General features: G+C 52.6%; 1 protein-coding gene across 2 annotated transcripts in view; it reads left to right on the top strand.

Moving 5' to 3' along the window:
* MASP1 (MBL associated serine protease 1) overlaps positions 1 to 14,921 on the top strand; it is a 60,484-nt gene that overhangs the window by 25,339 nt on the left and 20,224 nt on the right. For both annotated transcript variants that reach the window (XM_065410596.1, XM_065410594.1), the window contains exons 8-9: positions 7,901 to 8,038; positions 12,037 to 12,111. In XM_065410596.1, the coding sequence (XP_065266668.1) occupies positions 7,901 to 8,038; positions 12,037 to 12,111 (213 nt within the window). The remainder of the gene's footprint in view (positions 1 to 7,900; positions 8,039 to 12,036; positions 12,112 to 14,921) is intronic.

Below are 14,921 nucleotides of genomic sequence, written 5' to 3'. Positions count from 1 at the left end.
TTCAAAATCACAGTTACAATGTCACGGGCACAGACCCCGTCCTAAGGTTTCCAGTCCATCCAGCTTGTGGCTAGGCTGGGCATGCTGGGATTTCCGCTTCTGATCCCATACAAGCCCAGGAAGCTCACTCCCAGCCTTTGATCTTTGGTGGAGCTCGGACCTGGATCCCGATTCAATCTTTGGAGTCTTGGGACCCATTCGGCTGATCAATCCAAACCCCTGTGTGGAATAATGGATCCAAATCCTGTGGCTTGGACCCTTCTGTAGCTGTGAGGAAACATTGCCTCTCCCCCATCTACTCTCTCTCCACACACCCATTTATATCCAGGATAGGCTCCTATGAGTCTACTCTCTTGCTAATCCATGCAGTTGCTTTGAGCCATAGAGGCACATTTTGGCTTTTGTTCCTCTCTTGTATTGGTGACACTTGGGAACAGCTCTGAGGACCCAGAAACGTAGCTGGGTGGAGTTTTCCTGATCCACAACCTTCTCCTCGCAAATATCATTGCGGGCGGGATCTTTATTTGAAAATAATAATACTACAGGCATCTGCAGAACCCGCTGCACGGTGGTGTTTGTAAGGTTACATTTTGGTTTGCAAATCTCGCTGAAGATGGAAAGCGTGACGCTGCTAGAATTGCTAAACATGATCATATCTTACACTATTGTCTTTGAAGCGGGTGGAGCAATTATTACTGTAAAATACAAAGGAATGCCCCTAATTCAATCAAACCTTGAGTTTCCAATTCCCCTATTACTATACCAGTCTCCGACTGATTTCATTTGGAGCTCTGCTTGGGTGGAGACTGAATAAAAACTAGAACGGGCTGGAAGTTTTTCCTCACAAACGTTTTTCCCCCCACCAGCTTTTGGACCAAAGAGAAATTGTCATCAAAATCTTTTCAAGGTTTCGTTGAAAAATTGAAACCCCAAAAACTGTCAGTTTTGGTTGTAAAAAAAAAAAATGGAGGGGGGGAAACTGTTGTCAATTAAAATCCCTCCAAAGAAATAATCAATGAAAAAGTTGCACAAAAATGAAACTTTCCCCCCAAAACATTTGGCCGTAAATACATAGATTTTGGAACGAGCACTAATAAACACTGATGGGGGAGCTGACTTGGGCCCAATGAGGAAAGTTTCATTGGAACAGGCCAAGCTGGTGTGGGCTGCATCCCACTGGGGAATTTAGCACAGTGAGGCCAAGGAGGATGTGTGAAATGAGGAAGCCCATAGAAGCAACAGAGGACTTTTACTCCTCTAAGAGAGGTTTCCCTTTAAGCAGATTCCATTGCACTGTAGTGCCTATAGATTTTTAATAGAGATGGATCCCTGTGCACAAACTCCAGAGCACAGCAGTCAGTGTGTGCAACCCAAGCTGCCTGTCACGCTTGCTGAATTGATACTGCGGATCATTAACGATTTCTGGTGTTATTGGGCTGTTTTTCCTGCATGAACTTTCTCTGCTCGTCCACTGATTCTGCTTTCTCTCTCTCTGCTTTCCTCTTTCCCCCGTTCTCCTCTGCTTTCGGTGCAGCTGCAGAAACAACCGACCCCAGGCCAGAGAGAGGAGCTGAGTCGGACCAAGCAACAGCATGAGCCCGGGTGCCATCAAGCCACACCCCTTAGAGTGGCCAGTGTCTCTTAGACGTGTCAGGGAGTCACTAGGGCTCCAGCGGGGTATCCCCACCCCCGTCACCCTTCCTGATCTGTATGAGACACAATGGGATTCATCGCTGCTGTACGTACAGGGCTGTGCTCTTAACCCCTTCCTGCCCGGCACGCACTTAACTCCGGAAAGGGAAAGAAAAAACAAAACTGAAACAAATTCAAACGCTCAAGCCCCCGCCGGAAAAAAACAAACAACCCTCTAGGCTGCTGGGAGACATAACACACGCCAGGGAGCTCGCATCCTGGCGCTCTCCATGGACACGCCCGCTCCTCCCACTCCATCCCAGCCCCGCTCCCCACCGCAATGAAAGTCGTTCTGCACAGCTTGGCGGTTTTGTCTGTGCTTGTTTTGTTTGCTTGGTTTAATTTAACTCTTTGCTCTCTGGGTAAATCTGGGAATCTGTTTCAGTGTAATGAATAAGAAACGTTCCTCCCTCTAGCTTAGGGTGACCAGATGTCCCGATTTTATAGGGACTGTCCCGATATTTGGGTCTTTTTCTTATATAGGCTCCTATTACCCCCCATCCCGATTTTTCACACTTGCTGTCTGGTCACCCTACTCTAGCTAAACAGCATGAGGCAAAAAAAGCCAGCCTAAGTCAGCATGTTCCAGTGCATTTCAACCCCCTGCCCCCAGCTCTTTGGGACTAAAAGGTGCTTACAAGATAGATCCACGGGGAAGCTGTCTGTGATCACAAGTCTCTTTAACCTGCTTTTGCCAGCCCAAAGCCCTGACACGACTGGATTCTTCATGGTTCCATGCGGAGGGTTCCATCTCCTTGCCACCCATCCCAGATCTAGCAGAGACCTCCAGGGCCAGAGAGCACTGGCTAGAAGGAATTGGGGCAAGGGCTGGAACCATGCTATTGGGGACAGAAAGGGGGAAGAAAATAGAGCAAGCCAGGGAAAGGAGCGGGGGCGGGGGCAAAAGGGGGGAGAAGGGCTAGGTGGTAGTGACGGGCACGGACAGGGGAAATGATACGCCGCAGCGGGAGTGAGGGGGGAGAGTGGATGAAGATGGGCTCTTGAGAGCTTCCCTTCATCTGCCCCACATGGGAGGACCAGCAGATCTGTCTTCAATTTCCTGCCGTGGGGACCGGCAGCAGTAGACCACCATGGAAGGAAAGCTACAGAATTCATAACTACCTTCACCCCAGGCCAAATTCACTGTCCAGGTCAAATCTATCTTCCTGTGAGAGCCCCACACTTCTGGACATACCTGCTATGGCCCCATCCCCTTTGCTCTGTTCCCAGGACTCTGCATCTGCTAGGTTGCTGAAAGAATGTTAAGAACCATTAGGAAAGCTCAATAATACGACAGAAAATATCATAATGCTACTGTATAAATCCATGGAACGTCCACACCTTGAATACTGCATGCAGTTCTGGTCAACCCATCTCAAAAGAGATATAGTAGAATTAGAAAAAGTACAGTGAAGGGCAACACAAATGATTAGGGGTCTGGAACAGCTTCCATAGGAGGAGAGATTAAAAAGACTGGGACTGTTTAGCTTAGAAAAAAGACGATTAACAGGGATATGACAGAGGTCTATAAAAGCATGACTGGTGTGGAGAAAAAGTGTTATTTACCCCTTCTCATAATATAAGAACCAGGGGTCACCCAATGAAATTAATAGGCAGCAGGTTTAAAACAAGCATAAGGAAGTATCCGTCACACAACGCCCATCGGTCTGTGGAACTCATTGCCAGGGGATGTTGTGGCCAGACGTATTAGTGGGTTCAAAAAAGAATGGAAAAGCTCACAGAGAATAGGTCCGTTAATGGCTATTAGTCAAGACAGTCAGGGATGCAACCTTATGCTCTGAGTGTCCCTAAACCTCTGACTGCCAGAAGGTGGGATTGGACGGCCGGGGATGGGTCACTCAATAAATTGCTCTGTTCTGCTCATTCCCTCTGAAGCACCTAGCACTGGACACTGTCGTAAGCCAGGATACTGGGCTAGCTGGACTATTGGTGTGACCAGCATGGTTGTTCTTAGGTTCCTGGGGCCTACACTGTGACACAAACCTCAGTAATATTTAAGGCCTGGAATCAGCATTATTGTGAAGCCTCAGAGAGCTCCCCAACGGGGTAGTGCCAGGCCAGTGAAAAGGGGTCTTCGCGTGACTGAGAATCAGGACCATGGAGTTTAACTTCACCCCATACCACCCGAACACCACCTCCCTGCAAAGACAGGCCTGAGGCAAACCCTGCGTGTACAAGTCACAAGGCACAACATTTTCCATCCATAATCCAATGCAAATTCTCTTCATAACACAGGCACCCTGGAGGGACAGGAATCAGGTTAGGTCATTCTTATGAAGGGTACAAATGGCCACTGGGTCACAGGTTGTACCGACTGTCTCCTCCAGTGGCAGCAGGGGGTGGGAGCAGACATTGTGAGGGGTGAGCACAGGAGAACTAGTTCCCGGCTCTAGATTCTGCAGATTTCAACACCCTGAGAAGGCCACATCCTCAGGCCATTGCTGCCAGCACCACTACGCACCACTCGTCGTTCATGAGGAAGGCCTGTGACCCGGCACGTCTCTGGCAGCTTGAAGACCTTGCTAACTGGAGGCCTTTTCCCCACAGCGGGCAGCATGAGACTAAAAGGAGGAGGAAGATCATGATGATGGTGCAGAAGAAGCTGCCATCTCTGTCTCTCCATTCCTGACCCTCCCCTTTTGCTGTCCATCTCAAGAGACCACAGTCTTTCTCCTACTGCAAACCCACCCTCAACGACTCATAACCAAGTCTGCTCGGGTGCCACTCAACTCTTGTGCAGTGTTTTGAAGCAGAGGCTCAGCGATTGGTGCAACTGGCCCGGAAGTACCGGCAGTTGAAGGCAAAGGCCCTGGGAATGGCGTGACAGCATTACCGTCATCCCCAGTGGTAATATCTTGTGAGGGGCATTGATTGATACACGCTGGTAACGCCATAATACTGCTGCATACGGACACCTGACTGGCCAGGGCTGTCTGGGTCCCTTCTAACTCCTGATGGTAAAGGGTTAGGGCTTTCTGGTCACAAAGGGCATAATCTGTAGTCTCAGCCCAGATGGCTTTGACATCCAGGAGTGCCACAAGCAAAGGCAGAGCGGAGAAAGAAGGCAGAGTGTGTCTGTCTGGAGAGAGATGTTCGGACAACACCACCCTACCCCTCTTTGTCTGGTGATTCTTTTCCAAGAGGCTCACTGCTCACCTGTAACTCAGAGCCTCTACCGAAAACCAATCGTGTGGAAGACCGAGCCAGTGCCCATCTCTGCCTGGGCCCTCAGCTCCCCCAGGCAGGTACCCGAGCTTACCAGGTAAGAGAGCGCTGATCTTAGAGACCTCACCACGGTTCTCGTAGCCAGTTTGACTGTAGTCTATGAACGTTCTGTTCTGTGCAGCTTAGTAAGTACAGGCGGTTCTCTGTGTGTGTGTACAGTGCCTAGTACAATGCGGCCCCGGTTCATGACTAGGGTTCCTAGGTGATACCGTAATCCAAACAAACAACAGCATATGTTTCCCCTGGGCTTTCCTATAACACCCCGGCGTTTCTGCTCATGGTCAACAGGTCACCACAGATGTTGATTAGCCCCAGCGTCATGACAACAGCCTCCATTTCCAACCCAAATGTGTTGCCACTTTAAAATGTGACAAAGCCCCAGCCAGGAAGATGCAGGAAAATAAAACGGCAGGGGAGGAAGTTTTGAAGTGATGCGGAGTGTGTCTGGTTTTACTGTGAAGATCCATTTTTTCCCTAGAACGTCAGTTGCGTGACTCAGACATCAAAAACGTGGCCCCTTGGCTGATTATTATTTATAGAGTGCTAACAATGTGCTATGCAGCTCAGAGACAAATATGATGTCCTTGTCCAGCAGAATGGGCAGTCTTGATATAGAATATCAGGGTTGGAAGGGCCCTCAGGAGGTCATGTAGTCCAACCCCCTGCTCAAAGCAGGACCAATCCCCAGACAGATTTTTACTCCAGTTCCCTAAATGGCTCCCTCAAGGACTGAGCTCACAACCCTGGGTTTAGCAGGCCAATGCTCAACCCACTGAGCTATCCTTCCCCCCTTCTCAAGTTGTAGAATTCGCAGAGCTTGTCTTAACCAGCATGTTAGCTCGAAGTATAACTTGAGTGTTGCCGCTACCCTGACTCCCATCCACGCACACAAATCTCTGCTTAAGTTCAGTGGGGCTTTAAACTGACATGTTTCAGGCATGGTGGAAGCTCAAGTCTTACTGCTGCCCCATCTACTAATGCAGTGGGCATGGGACTCCTGCTGGTGTTAACAACTCATCAGCGGCTGACCCAATCGCGCTGTGTCGCCCCGGTATTATTCTGCAGCGTGGCCGCTCTCACTGACGCTAAGCTAGCTCGTAACTTCAGGGTGGTAACAGTGGAGACAAAACCTAAGTCTCTGATCCTTCAAACACTTCCTAGCTGGCGTGGTGCTTGCTAGGGGAGTCGTTCTGTTGGTTTCTGGCAGCGCTTGCAGGGCTGAGTTCTAGACAAAGTGGGGGATGGGGTACAACAAAAGCCCACGTTTAAGCAAAAGCACGAATCCAAGCCGCAATGCGAGGCAATGGACAGAGCACTGGGCTGGGATCCAGGACATGTGGGTTCTCTTCCCGTCTCTGACCTGACTTACTGAATGACTTTGTACCAGCGTTTCCTGCCTCTGTTCGCCTCCCACCCTGTGTCTGTCCATCTTCTAGTCAGCGCGTAAGCTCATCGGGGCAGGCAGCATCTCTCACCCTGTGTTTGTACAGTGCTGAGCATAGTGGGAGCTAAGGTGTCATAATACGTAGCAGCCCATTGAGCGGATCAGAATTCAGAGTACAGCCTGCTTACTGCACCAAGCTGCCATAGGATCTTTAAAGATCAAGTGGCCTTTTTCATAGGCTTTATGTCCTATGAAAAAGGCAGTTGTAGGGGTTAGTCTGAGCAGGGCCTGCCCTTTGAACATCTTGCCCTTGTGTTTATATCATTCGTTTGCTCCTGTGCTGGTTATGTTCCCGGGACTGCATTGCTCCTTCTAGTGATTAATTTGCTGCCTGACAATTCTAGGCATTTGTCCACCAGCAACTGTGCAGCCAGATAAAGCTACTAACGTGTTTAGCATGGGATCCCCCCTTGTCTGGGCCCGGCTGGTCATGATTACACCAATGCCTGCCTTTCCCAGGCTCTGATGGGAATGAATACCGATCAGGAAGCAAGGCAAAGTGTAATAACTGAGTGTCTACAAGCTCTGAACATGGTCAAAGCTTTTGAGAATCCAACCACAGCCCAGGTACCGAGCGCCACATGCAGTACTCAGTCCAGCAATGGCATGAACTCTTCGCAGTTCATTCGCAGAGTTCCCGTGATGCCATCAGAACCCCTTTGACACGCGTGTCTGACCGGTTAGCTCCTACTCACCTGTGCAGTATTCATTCCCTAACCAGGAATATATAGGGATTTTATGGTAACAAATCCATAGCTGCCTAGTGATTTCAGTTAACACTACAATACACACCACAGTAGCTCAGACTTTGACAGTAATAGCAGGGCTAGAATTCAGAGTCTCCTCATCCCAAAGGCCAGGCCCTACCACTGGAGCCAAAAGAGAATCTCCCTTAGCTATTAGCAGTATAATGCCTATGACACACAGTTGAGCAATCCAGTGCAACACAAGGGTGCACGTACACACTGGCTAGTTCATTGCATCAGTGACCTGGACTTAGACAGAGTCATATCTGCACACAGACTGACTGGAGTTACAGTTCATCACAGAAAACCATTGCCCTGCGTAGGGATGGAGTGGGCAAACTCACAGAGGGAAGGGTTGGTAGGGGGCATATTGCAAGATGTTGTGTGGCAAGGCTAAATCGTGAAATCATGGCCTGTTGAAATCAATGCCAAAATTCCCACTGACTTCAACAGGGCCAGGTCTTCAATGGGAGCGATTCCAATGGGAAAGGGCTGAGAGGGCCTGTTGGAAGGAAAGGGAAAGACGAGGAACTAAAGACAGATATACTCCTCCTCAGTGCCCGAAGGGTTAAAACCATCTCACTCGCACACATCCCCACCTGCTGCTGGCCTAGCTCTGGGGGGGCTGGCAGGCCAGCTGACATACAACCCCCTTTCGAGCTCCCCCAGGGGCAAGCCATGCAGCAATACCCAACAGAGGCAGTGGGCAGAGCCTACTACGGCGGGATATGTATGTAGGCTACTAAAATCTCCTTTCCTTATGGACTTTTAGTTGCTGACTGCAAAGCACCAGTGGAGCTGGAACATGGGTCCGTCACCTTCGCCACAAGGAACAATCTCACCACGTACCGCTCAGGGATCCGGTACTCCTGCCAGCGACCCTACTATCAGATAGCCCCAAATATCACTGGTGAGACCATCCGCTGCTGGGGAAGGGGCTGTGGCCACTCAAGCGGGGGTGGGGCTCTGAACTGGGAGAGCGGGCGGCATGCTCATTGCTGGGCTAGTCGATGTGCACGAGGCTAGTGTTAATAATAAGCACGTATCTGCAGAGCATTGTGCAAATAATCTAGTGGGTATCTAAGTGAATCTATTACATAGATTGGGCATAAGCTTTTGTGGGTAAAAAACCTCACTTCTTCAGATGCATGGAGTGAAAATTACAGAGAGAGGCATAAATATACTGGCACATGAAGAGAACGGAGTTACCTTACAAGTGAAGAACCAGTGTTGACAGGGCCAATTCAATGAGGTTGGATGTGGTCCACTCCCAATAATTGACGGAGGTGTCAATATCAAGAGAGGGAAAATTGCAGGGAAAAATCTCCCTGGACAGTCAATAACAGATTTAAAAGTAGCCATCCTTCAACAACAACAACAAAACTCCAAAAACAGACTTCAAAGAGAAACTGCTGAGCTACAATTCATTTGCAAACTTACCACCACCAATTGGGGCTTGAATAGGGACTGGGAGTGGCTGGCTCACCACAAAAGCAATTTTCCCTCTCAGTATAGACCCTCCATTGAAGCCAATCAGTATAAAGCACTCGGCTGCCGAACCCAGAGTGTGCACGTAAGAGGATTGCACCAATTGAACTAACTGGCTTTCCAAACGGATTCCGTTAAATCAGGGCTGCAGCAGGGTGTGAACCAGCCCTCACTGGCGCACACCACTGCGGGGGCGCTTGCCGGGATGGCAGTTTGAAGAACCAGTCTTTTCCTCGCAACGGTGGATTGAAATGCTTTAGCCTAACTAAAGTTAGTGGGCTCAGTGTCAGGCGATCTGGGGGAAATGTAACAGCCTGTGATATGCAGGAGGGTCTGTAACAGTGCGGGACTCACCCCGCTGCGCCTCCTGCTGGTCTCTGTTGGGAATTAGCTCTGCCAGCCTTGGAGCGCCCTCTGCAGGCCAGTGATCCGCCTTGCTGCTGGCCCCATGTCCCTCCCAGGACCCCAGTGCCCCTTTTCTCTGGGTGCTGCCCCCTGGCAGTAACCCCTCAGTCTTAGGGTCTCCCCTCCCCACGGAACCCCCACCCACTATCCCCACCTTGCCTCAGAATAAGGCCACTGCCAGTCACCAACTAGCCCCCGCTCCCTAGGGCAGACTGCAGTATAAGCCACTCATCATCGGCAAGCTTGGGTTTGGACCTGCTGCCTTGGCCTAGCCCTGGGCTGCCCTCTGCAACCCCCAGTACCTATTTGCCTTTTGCTAGGCCGCAGCCTGGGGCTTTCCAGGCTGGAGCTCCCCAGCTCCTCAGCCTGTCCCCAGCCCTGCTCCACTCAGGTACCTTGTCTCTAGCTCCCTGATTGGGGCATGGCCCCAGCTGAGCCTGCTTCCTCCCAATCAGCCCAGGCACCTTGCCCTTCCACAGCCCTCCTCCAGGGCTGTTTTAAACCCCTCAGGGCAGGAGCGGGTAACCACCCCGCTACAGGGTCAGACTAGCTGCTCTCCTGGTCCTATGGATCTGACACAGGGCCTGATCTTCAGAAGATCTGAGCGGCCAATGCTCCAGACGAAGTCAATGGGAGCTGGAGGCGCCTAGCACCCCTCCAGGTCAGGCCCCTGGAATCACCGAGAGACAATACAATTGTCACAGGGTCGGCTGCTTCCTGAGCTCCCCCTCGTGGCCAGAGGTGGACCTGCGGCATTCTGCCTCTGTTTCCCTCCTTCGGGGCCCTTTAAGAACCCCCCACACACACAAACTCATCTCTAGCTCAGCCACGCCCCTCCTTGAGCCTGGATTTCTTACGCTAACAAAATAATTCCCCAAATGGAGTTCTCCAATCCCTGTGAAAGCTGCGCTCCCAGTCGTCCCGCTGGGAGCTCCCAGGCCTTCCCTGTCTGGAGTCTGCTCATTCCCAGCAGCCATTCCCTGCCTTGGCAGGCCCCGGTCTCCCTCCAGCTTCACTCTGGTACCTCTCCCTACACAGCCCCACTCCTCAGCAGCTTCCTTAGAAAGGAACCCGCGGATCCCTGCTTCCATGTGCCTCCTGGGCTCTGAGACCCCACAGGGAGGGACCCAGAGCCCGGACTCCAGTCAGAGTCTGAACATCTACGCTGCAATTTCATAGCCCCGCAGCCCTAGCCGGAGTCGGCTGCCCCGGGCTGCCACAGCTCCTGCCTTGGGTCTTTGATTGCAGTGTAGAAATACCCTCACGATACAGCGGTCAGAGCATCGATAGCCTGGTAACATCTCCGCTACTCTCCCCTCTTACGGGGAGTGGTCTGCAGCGACAATAGGTCCCAGCATGCAATGCTTCCAGCCGGACCCAAGCAGCTGCAGTCTGCAGAGATGAGGCCCGGATCCTCAAAGGAATGTAGGTGTGTCACACGGCGGGAACTCACCGCCATGGCGCCTCCTGCTGGTCATCCAGGAATTAGCTCTTTCCAGCCTCTGAGTGCCTCCTGCTGGCCGGTTTCTCTCCCTTGGCTACCAGCCCTGCTGTCTCTACCACCTCTGGCCCGCATCCCTCCCAGACCCCAGTGCCCCTTAACTTGGGGTGCTGCCCCACAGTACCCCCACACTCTGGGTCTCCCCTCCCTTGGGGGAACTCCAACCCCCCTACACCCACCTTGCCTCAGTGGCTACTGCCAGTCTTCATCTAGCCCCCTATCTCTGGGGCAGACGCAGTCTGTAATGGCCACTCATTGGCAAGGGGGGTGGACAGGCTGCCTCTGCCTATCCCGGGGCTGCACCTCTGCAACCCCAGTACCTCCTTGGGCCTTTACCAAGGCCTCAGCCTGGGGAGTTGCCAGTCTGGAGCTCCCCAGCTCCTCTTGCCCTTCCCCAGCACTGCTCTGCCCAAGGTACCCGGTGCTCCCAGACAGCTAGGTCCTTAATGAGACTGTCCTGGCTCCTGGCTCACAGGCCTCTTATCAGGGCCAGCTGTGCCCTGATTGAGCTGGCCACACCTGGGGCCAGCTACTCAGTCAGCCTCCCTCAGCTGCTCTCACTCCTTTTATCCCAGGAGCGGGGTAACCACACTGCTACAAGGTGCCTGACTCCCCTGGATTTCAGTGCATGCAAGGGCTCCGCTTTAAATACTCTTACCGCTCCATTGTGATGACAGTGGCATTGCCAACCTCCATCAGCCACATTTGTTCTCAAGGCCACCCTCTGGGCACGCCTTGGCATCAGGGGATGCGGCTCGTAGGTTGTCCCAAACCCATCCAGAAAAACAGACCCACTGCTGCAGGCTAGGGGTGGAGATTGGAAGGATTTGCTCACATCCCAGCCCCCCTGTCCATAATCCTGCTGCTACCCAATCGGCCTCCGGGCCTAGTGTGCAATAACCTTTGGCATGCTGGTTGCTTCCTGGATCAGCCCAGCCCAGCACATCTGTCCTGCACTACTTTATCAGGGACTAACAGCCTGGCAGGGAGAGGCAGATCACAGCAGAGCCTTCGGCCTGAGCATAATGGGCACAGTGCCCTGGGACAGTGCAGGGCTCCGGCCACCACTTGTTTATCACTAGGACACCGGACAGTGACATGCCACAAGCATTCCGAAAAGGCTGTAGGGGAGCGGAAATCTCCATAAACATCGGCGTGCAGATGCCCCACGGTGCAGTCTGAATAACATCTGTAATTTCTCCATGCCCTGCAAAATCATTTCAGGGGAGGAAGGCAGGGGAGGGGCCTTTCACACAACCCATCTCCCCTCTGACAAACACATAGGGCCAAATTCCACCTTCAGGGCACCTCCGCAAGCCCAGCATAGACTCTGGCTCCTCGAATATATTTATGGCAACACCCCATCGGCTGCATGTCTGAACATGCGTAGCTGACCCACAGCCGCAGCCAACGACGCATGCACCTGCTGCATGTGCAAACCCTGCATAGGCAACAGGCAGCTGGTCATGCAGGTGTGCGTCTATGCTCCCAGTTAACGTTTCGCTCTCTTCCAGGCACGTACACCTGTGATGCTAAGGGGGTGTGGAAGAGCGAGGAGCTGGGGACCAAGCTGCCGTCTTGTCGACCAGGTACCTAGAGAGCTCTGGCATGATGCACCACCAAACGAACTGCCGTCTCGTAGCAGGGTTGCTTATGCCATGAGTCAGCCAATCCAGCATTCGCTCTCCAAGGGGTAACAGAGCATGACGCAATTGGTACAGGTTGGGGAATGTGGGGGTCTGTTCAGCACAGCTCCGCTGGCTTCACTCCGTGGCTGGGGCAGCCCGATGCCTTCACTATACAGTGATGCCCCAGGCTGTGATCCACAGGTACGTCACCTTAGGAACACCTGAGCAGCAGGCAGGGACAGTGAGAATCCGCAGCGCTGTACACAGGGGATGAGGGGCCTTGTGGCTATAAAGGGCAGAGCAGTGAGCGGTAGCTGTGTGTCACCGAGATGGGGCTGGATTCTGAACACTCCAAAGTCCACAGGAGTTGAGCTCCGGGGGGGTGGTTCAGGGCCATCTCTAATGCCAGGTGGCCAACTCCTGCCCTGCAGGTCACCAGAGGTGTTAACGCGATTGCAGTGATGGAACTTGGCCCAGCACCTTAGAACCTGCCTCAAGCAGCCACCCGAGAGCCCAGCAAAATTCAGACACCCGGCAGGGGCGGATCTTAAATAACGGCCCAACAGCGTCTCCTCTGGGGGGTGCTGTACTGTGCCCGCTGAGATCTACTCCGACAGCACACAGTCCTCCACAGACCTTTACTGAGTGGTCCTCACTAGGCCCCTGGGTGAGAACTAGCCCCACTTCACAGCTAGAGACACTGAGGCTGAGCAGGTAAGGGTCTGGCCCCAGGTGGCAAGGAGAGGCATTGTCCGAGGAGGGAATTAGGCTCAGCGGCTGCTAGGTACCCTGCCTGCAGTCAGACCACCTCATACTGTGGCTTCGGTGACCGATTGCCTAGCGCCAGTGGCTGTTAATGCAGGTTTTCTCTGTGTACGCGCACCCAGGATGCAGTGTTTTAGGAGCAATTAGACCCTAGAGTCTGAGCCACAGAGAGAGGCAGCAAAACCTCAGCTGGCTCCTGGGTGAGGAAAGGCATGTATCTGTTCCTCTCCCACCTCCACTCCTTCTCCAGCTCACTGCCTGCTTTGTCTTTGAAAAAGAGAGAACCCCCGACTCCTGCCCTCCCTCTGATTGGCACACACGCCTCACTCCAGTCTCTGGCAAGCATACGGCTTACTACAGCTGCACTCCAGCCAAACGTGCCCTGCCTTACACGCCCACCCCCTACGGTGCATGCCGCTATCTCCTGGGACCCCACAGGCCAGCAATAATACCTCTCAGCAGACATGAAAAAGGCAAACATTCCCCTCTGCTCACAGCACATACAGCGTTGGGCAGAGCTGTCTGCCCTTTAGAAACACCCTTTCCCTCACCTCACAATGCACCCAGACCTGACCTGGCCCTGGGCAAATCCCAGCACGTGGTTTCTGGGAATATTTGCTGGGACTCGTTCAGGAATCCCACACTTCTTTAGCGGTCTTGTCCCAAGAGCCTTTGTGGTCGGGATGCGCTGGCAGGAGTGTTTGTGGGAAGCGAATTTCAGGCCAAGCTCACAGTTATTCACTGAAACTGACCATTGCAGCCACACACCCCTGTATGAAGTGTTTGCAAGCTCCCCTAGTCAGGGAGGACTAGACACAATATCATGGGACTTGGCTGGCAAATCACACCGAACCGAGAGAGTGCAGGTGTAGTACATTTCAACGACCCGACACGCTGTACCCGGTCAATCCAGAGACAGCCCAAGCTGCAAAGCATCTGGGTTTGGAACCCACCATCGTTTGGGATGTTTGGATCCCTCAGATCCTGGGCCCAGGCTCCTGGAATGCAGCCAGATGGTGGTGACTTCACTTTGCTCACTATCAGCTGAGCTCGGGTCCAACCTGTGACCTAGAGGTGAAAATGGAGCCTCATGTCCTATTGCCATTTCTCTCCCTGATCTCTGCACCACAGTCTCCATGGTGAAACAAACACAACCATGTTAATTTCAGCCCCATTCGTAAAACTCTTATTTTCTTTTTAAAAAAACATACATTGTTAAATGGAAAAGGATAAAAGTAGCCAGAACATGTGTGTGTCCCCCCCCCCCACCCCCAAGGTTCAAGGGTTTCAGGGCCAATGGAGAGTGAAGAGGATTGATTAGTGTGTGTGTGTGTGTGTGTGTGTGTGTGTGTGTGTGTGTGTGTTTTTAAGTACAATTATGGGCCCCAATCCTGCACTTGGATCTGCATGGACAGATCTCTGGAGAGGTGCACGGGTTTGATTGCAGAGTTGGGGCCAAAGCCAGAGAATAAATGACATTGTGGCTCCATATTTACGCTCTCTGAACCACTGCCAAGGACACGGGAGTTGCCAGTCCTGCTCAGCCCCCTGGCCATCTAGTCCAGTAAACTGTTTCTAGCAGTGGCCGCACCAGATGCTCCAAAGGAAGGTGTGAGAATCCCCTAAGCTGTGACTGTGGCAACCTCCTCTTTTCTGGCTGCTCCTTGCCCCCCTCCTCGGTGCTCCGGCGCCACACGACCAGGAGCCTTCGGTGACAAACATTTGGACTTGAGTCATTGGTGCTGCTGTTTGGGCTAGGGACTCAATGCAGGCAGCCTTTGTGCGCCACTTCCAGTGCGCCCGCTTCTGAGCCCCGAGGGCAGCCAGGAGCTCATAGAGACTCGGGGGTAATGAAGCGTGACAGCGGGGAAAAAGCTGTCCAAATATCTGCGTCCGTTCAGCTGCGGTTAGATTCCTCTCCCCCTTTGGCTCCAGCCAGGTGCCCATCGCTACTAAACCCCTCTCTCAGCCCCTGCTCTGCATCCCCCATCTGCCGTTAGCAAGAG

This window comes from Emys orbicularis, chromosome 9 (genome assembly GCF_028017835.1).
Source record: "Emys orbicularis isolate rEmyOrb1 chromosome 9, rEmyOrb1.hap1, whole genome shotgun sequence".
Classification (NCBI taxonomy): Eukaryota; Metazoa; Chordata; order Testudines; family Emydidae; genus Emys; species Emys orbicularis.
This window is presented reverse-complemented; position numbering and strand designations above follow the sequence as displayed.